The sequence below is a fragment of the Lycium barbarum genome, chromosome 4, assembly GCF_019175385.1.
Source record: "Lycium barbarum isolate Lr01 chromosome 4, ASM1917538v2, whole genome shotgun sequence".
NCBI lineage: Eukaryota > Viridiplantae > Streptophyta > Magnoliopsida > Solanales > Solanaceae > Lycium > Lycium barbarum.
The window spans coordinates 130,883,569-130,890,433 of NC_083340.1; the positions used below are offsets into that span (position 1 = coordinate 130,883,569).

At 35.5% G+C, this 6,865-nt stretch overlaps 1 protein-coding gene across 1 annotated transcript; it reads right to left on the reverse strand.

The window, feature by feature from the left end:
• Positions 1 to 5,728: 5,728 nt before the first annotated feature.
• Positions 5,729 to 6,865, reverse strand: LOC132637789 (mannan endo-1,4-beta-mannosidase 1-like). Its single transcript, XM_060354826.1, has 3 exons — positions 6,527 to 6,865; positions 6,018 to 6,140; positions 5,729 to 5,848 (listed from the first exon to the last, which is right to left on the reverse strand). Exons 1-3 carry the CDS (start codon positions 6,863 to 6,865, stop codon positions 5,729 to 5,731), a joined length of 582 nt encoding a protein of 193 aa, XP_060210809.1.

Genomic DNA, 6,865 nt, shown 5'->3' on the forward strand with positions numbered 1-6,865 from the left:
CAAAACATGCTACAAATTCTGCTTCCATTGTGGATGTATCAATGACGCATTGCTTAGCACTCTTCCACGATATTGCTCCTTCAGCTAATAGGAACAAGTAACCAAAAGTGGACTTTCTAGTGTCAACACATCCACCATGATCTGAATCCGAGTATCCAATAACTTCCAAATTGTTGGATCTCCTATACGTGAGCATGTAATCCTTCGTTCCTTTTAGGTACCTCAAAACTTTCTTTGCATCTTTCCAATGATCAATTCCCGGGTTACTCTGATATCTTCCCAGCATTCCGACCGCAAAACTAATATCCGGTCTTGTGCAAGTTTGAGCATACATCAAACTTCCAACAATAGAAGAGTAAGGAATTGACTCCATTTCTTTTCGTTCTACGTCATTCTTTAGACACTGCATGAGACTAAATTTGTCCCCTTTTTGAATTGGAACAACTCCTGCTGAACAATTATTCATGTTAAATCTCTCAAGAACTCTTTCGATATAGCCTTTCTGAGACAATCCCAATAGTCCTTGTGATCTATCACGGAATATTTCTATCCCTATAACATAGGATGCCTCACCCATATCTTTCATTTCAAAATTCTTAGAGAGGAAATCTTTCGTCTCACGTAATATGCCCAAATCATTGGTAGCAAGCAAAATATCGTCAACATATAGGACTAAGAATATAAACTTGCTCCCACTGATCTTATGGTATATACACTGATCAACGGTGTTTTCCTTAAATCCAAAAGATGTGATGGTATCATTAAACTTTATATACCATTGTCGTGAGGCTTGTTTGAGTCCATATATTGACTTCTTTAATTTACACACCATTTGACTTTTTCCTTTAATTTCAAAACCCTCTGGTTGGTCCATATAAACTTCCTCCTCGAGGTCTCCATTAAGAAAGGCAGTTTTCACATCCATTTGGTGTAACTCTAAATCATAATGAGCCACCAAAGCCATAATAATTCTTAACGAGTCTTTCTTTGAGACCGGTGAAAAAGTCTCTTTATAATCAATGCCTCCTTTCTGAGTATAACCCTTGGCAACAAGTCTGGCTTTATATCGTTCAATATTGCCATTTGAATCGCGCTTGGTCTTGGAGACCCATCTACACCCGATTCTTTTAGAACTTTCTGGCAATTCAACAAGATCCCAGACTTTGTTGTATTCCATTGATTTGAACTCTTCTTTCATGGCATCAATCCATTTGTCAGACTCAGTACTTTCTATGGCTTATGAAAATGAAACCGGATCTTTATTAAGTCCAATGTCAAAATCTGACTCTTGTAAATAAACCACATAATCATCTGGAATAGCCGATTTTTTTCTCTTTGAGATTTTCTCAATGGCACTATTTGTGGTTCATTTGCGTCAGATATTTGTGAGTTAGTTCCTTCCTGGAGTGTTTCATTCAAATGTTGTTCAGTGTTGTCAAAGTGTTCTTCGACAACTGGAACAATATTTGTTATTGGTGAGGAAGTAGGCACATTCATGGGCAATGGAATATTAACCCTTACCTCATTTATTTCCACACTTTGTCATTCGACCCTCCCACTAACTTCACCATTTTCAATGAATCTTGCATTACCGGTTTCAACAATTCTTAAGCTATGGTTTGGACAGTAAAACCTATACCCTTTATATTTCTCTGGGTAACCAATAAAGTAACCACTTACTGTTCGAGAATCTAATTTCTTTCCATGTGGATTATAAATTCTAGCCTCCGCTGGGCAGCCCCAAACATGCAGGTGTCTTAAACTAGGATTCCTTCCAGTCCACAGTTCAAAAGGAGTCTTTGGAACTGCCTTACTAGGAATCCTGTTTAATAAATACACAGCGGTACTAAGAGCATACATCCACAAAGTTTTGGGTAATGAGGAATTACTTATCATACTCCTAACCATATCCATAAGTGTCCGATTACGCCTTTCTGCAACCCCATTTTGTTGAGGTGTTCCTGGCATAGTATATTGTGCACATATGCCATGTTCCTCGAGGAACTTTGCAAATGGACCTGGACATTGTCCCAATTCGCTATATTTTCCATAAAATTCACCACCTCTATCTGACCTAATGATTTTCACTTTCCTATCTAATTGCCTTTCAACCTCATTGACGTACACTTTGAGGGCGTCCGTTGCTTGAGATTTTTCTTTCAGCAAGTAGATATATCCATAACGTGAAAAATCATCCATAAAAGTGATAAAATATTTTTCTCCAGCAAAAGATGGAACATCAAAAGGTCCGCAAATATCAGTGTGTATAATTTCAAGAAGCTGGGTGCTTCTTGTGGCACCTTTCTTACTATGCTTGGTTTGCTTTCCCTTTATGCACTCCAAACATATATCAAGATCAGTAAAATCTAGATTCGGGAGAATCTCATTCTTTACTAATCTTTCTAACCTTTCTTTGGATATATGACCCAAACGCCTGTGCCACAAGTAAGCAGAACTTTCATTCAGTGAACTACGTTTAATTCCAACATTTTGATGTATAGCAAGAAGGGATTCAGAAAAAACATTCTCGAGTTTCAATTTATATAAGCCATCAATAAGAACACCAGAACCATAAAAACAACATTCTTATATAAATTGAAACATCCATGTCCAAACTTAAAATCAAATCCAGAAACATCAAGTCTTGAAAGAGAAATCAAATTCCTAGAAACTGAAGGAACATAAAGAGTCTGTAATAGATCAAGGTGATGTCCAGTCTCCAAGATCAAACGATAAGTCCCTATGCCTTCAATTGGAGGCTTCATACGATTTCCCATGAACAAGAAATCCTTATTTGGATTTGTAGTTTGGATCGTAAGAAATCCCTGCAATATAGTGGATACATGAGTAGTTGCACCAGAATCAAGCCACCAAGTATTATTAGGAACTTCTACTAAATTTGATTCGAAACATACAAAAGCACTAAAAGTACCTTTCTTTTCGAACCAAGCTTTACGTTTCGGGCAATCTTTCTGATAGTGTCCTTCCTTCCTACAAAAGCGACACACATCTGCCTTGAGTTCCTTATGAGCATCCTGTTGAACTTTAGCAGGTGCTCTCTTCTTCTTGAACTTGTTGGCCTTCACTTTAAGTCCTTTACCAGCTGCTTGACCCATGAGGTTAATAGAATGACCTCCTTGTTTCTTAAGTCTTGATTCCTCCTGAGTAAGCATACTGGACAATTCACAAACATCCCACTTATCCTTAATAGTGTTATAGTTAATTTGGAATGGTCCATACTCAGGAGGCAATGAGTTTAGAATAAACTGAACCAAGAAGGAGTCATCCACTTTCATCCCCAAAGTCCGGAGTCTTGCTGCAATATTAGTCATCTCGATGATATGATTTTGCATACTACGCGACCCATCAAACTTCATGGTCGTGAGTTCAGCCATTAGTGTACCAGCGAGAGACTTATCAGCAGAACGAAAACGTTCTTCCACAAACTTCAGGTATTCCCTGGCACTTTCTGTCTGTGGAATAGTACTCTTAATGTTGTTGGCAATAGTCATTCGCATAAACATAAGGCTCAATTTGTTAGAGCGTTCCCATGCTTTATGGAAAGACTTTTCATCCTCACTGCTTGTATTGGTAATAGCAGTGGGTTTTTCTTTCAGCAGAGCCAAGTCAAGATCCATCACACCTAAGTGGAACTGGACTTGTTCATGCCACTCAGAGAAGTTCAATCCGTTGAACACAGTAACAGATGAAGCGAGCGAATGAAGAGGAATAGTTGCAAAATAGATATACATGCTCATAAATTAGAAAATAATGTGGATTCAGCAAAACAATAAAAGTATATCGTAATTCTCCTTTGGGTGATACTACGACATATTATCATAATTTAAATGTCATTTTCAACTTTAACAGGCAATTGAATATTTTCAATCAAACATATACGACATCTTTGGATATACAATACATATTTGATTAAATAATATCAATTTACCTCATTATGTTCACTACTCATAGAATAATTGATTCACCTTTGGGCAAATCCTTAAGTTCTAGCAATAGTGAAAGTCAATTTATCCATTTATTTTCAATAATAGGCATTTCATTAGTTTAATGGATAAATGAAAATTTTATGTATGCATATTTTTCTTAAACATACTAGTTCGGCCACTTTGGTGACTAACAAACAATATTAACATAAATGCACACATAAAATAAATATCATAACTTTCTATGCATGTGAATATTTTCAACATTCTAGCTTGGCCACTTTGGTGACTAACAAACTATATGATCATCAGTACATGCATAATGTTAACATGAATATAATATATGTGTAAATATTAGACATTCTAGTTTGATCACTTTGGTGACTAACAAACTATATGCTTTAAACACATACATAAAATCTACATTAATAGCTTTATCAATAACTTAATGACCCAAATACTTTAAATAGCTCACAACAAAGTTACTTTATGGCCCAAGAAAATTAATTATTCATTCTGGAAGAACCTAAAGTCGGTCTTCACTACTAATTATGAACTGGAATTGATGAAGCTAAATTTAATGGTAAAAAAATTTAGTGGGATTAAACCAACTTTCAATATGATGGCATCTTTAAACATTATTCTCTTTTGAAGACCAAAAATAGATACGGAGGCGGTGAACAGACCCAATGAATTTACATAGATATGCCATAGTGAGAAAACAAAGCTAGTTTATTTCACATGAAACCAGAGAGGTATTGATCCCTTTTCCCAATAAAATTGCTATCCATTACTGATGCTTGTTAATAAACAGAAGACTCCACACGCACCGATTAAGCTGATGCGGAATTATGTGAAGTTCCGATTTTATAAGAAAACATCGTAACAGAAACACAATTAAAATGTGTAAAACTCTTTTGACGAAGATTATCGGTTCAAGTAATTCAGGCTCTGATGTCACATGTAAGATTAACTTAATTCACACAGGATCTTGAACACAATAATCTTACATGGAGATAATACGGAAAACATACCTGATGCGGAAGACATTATCGCATATAAGAGCGGAAGCGTAAGTTTGAAATTGGTTTCTACCTCCTTGCCCTAGTCTTACGTTACCACAACCGGCAATGATGGAAAAAATATATAGAAGAAGTGGTAACCCTAATGGGTGGAGGGAGGACCAATTTATAAGAGTTGAGACTTAATCTGGTACGTCCATCAAGTAACCGATCTAACGGACGAGATTTATTCTTCATTAAATATTAGTTATGGACTTTACATTAATTGGGCCACACATAAGAATAATAAAAATTCTTACATATAAATGTGTTCAGAATATAGGCCCATGTTGTTATTTGCATATCCGTATAAAAATATAAGTCGTCAAAGAAAATTGCAATAAAATATGTTACGCATATAAAATAAGATATATCATGTGAAATTGTGAGTGGAGAAAAGATGTAAATTTACCACTGGTCAGTGTATGCATGGATAGTGGCAAAATCAATCTCCTTGATAAGATGGTTACATATGAAATCTGTTCCGACTTGATAACCAGGATTAACTTGCTTCCTTTCAGGAATTGAATCACCATAAAATCCCTCCATTCCAACCTCCAACAAGTGTTTGTTGTCTAATGACTTTACAAAACTTGCCATTTCTTGGACCCAAGCCTGGAAGGATATTAATAAGAAACCAAAATTTTACAGCATTAGTCATTGATATTTCTAAAAATTGTTAATTTGGATATGAATTAAAATGAACACTTGTTGAGGCTCACATTAACAGTTTTTCCTGATGTCAGCTTGGTCGCGTGGCTCATTCATGAGTTCCCATGCCATGATTGTTGGATCATCTTTGTAAGCAACTTTAGTAATGGTATTGAATCTTGTAACAATTTTCTGTAATGATTTCACAAGGATATAAATTTATTAACCACCATATTAGCTCTTCTTTTTAATTTTACTTAATAATATGAAGATACTATGTATGTAAAAAAAGGATTGCATGCTTATTAAATTTTTTGTTGTTTGAGAGAAAAAAGCATTTCATATGTTGTTACCCAAGTACCTCGATGTGGTTCTTGTAATAAGTTTTGAGCATAGGGTGAGTATAGAAATCATCGTCGCTATTAATGTAAGCCTTTGCATTTCGCGCCCACTGAACATATTGAGCTTTTCCTCCAAATTCGTTCTATTGGTTTACAAAGCTCAAGATTAAGCGAACACCATATTTCTTAGCTTCCGAGATCACAAAATCCAAACCCTAAATCCAGAAAACACAAAACAATAACCCCCAATTTAGAAACCATTAAAATTGGTATCTAATTATGGACACATTTAATTGCTATGAAATCAAAACAGAAATAGTTGGTACAATGAATTTATTTAAAATATATACGTGACATGGTCCAATACTTTTTACACTATAAGTGCAATTTAACTAATTACTATAATAGGTTACTACTCTATTTTCTAGACTATCATAATAGACTAGATATGTATTATCATGTTATTGTAGGTTAATTTAAACTGAAAATGTAAAAATTATTTACGTTGTCAGTGTGCTTAAACCGTTACCTGAAAAACACGTTCGTTGTAAATGCCAGGTGATATTTGTAATGCTCCATAACCTCCATCACTGAAAGCCCACGTGCGACAAACAGAAAGGCCAGCAGTAGATGCACCTTTAAGAACATCGGTGACTTTATGCCTCTCATTAGGCACAGCAGCAACATGCATCAACCAATAGGAGTTGAAACCATTGAATAGAAAAGGGGATCCGTTGAGTTCAAAATGGGCATCTTTAACTGTTATAAACCCTGCATTATTCTCACTTCTTGGAACCCTTGCTTCACATGCGATAGCTAGTAACAAGAGCAAGAGCACAGAAATACAACTCGTTCTTGTAAAGGACAT

Bases quoted from the DNA above. Each gene is read 5' to 3' on its own strand.
- LOC132637789 (XM_060354826.1), bottom strand. From the start codon at position 6,865: ATGTCCTTTACAAGAACGAGTTGTATTTCTGTGCTCTTGCTCTTGTTA. The intron at 6,141-6,526 runs GTAACGGTTTAA...GTAAACCAATAG, and splicing joins ACAACGAACGTGTTTTTCAG to AACGAATTTGGAGGAAAAGC. The intron at 5,849-6,017 runs GTACTTGGGTAA...AAATCATTACAG, and splicing joins ATTACAAGAACCACATCGAG to AAAATTGTTACAAGATTCAA.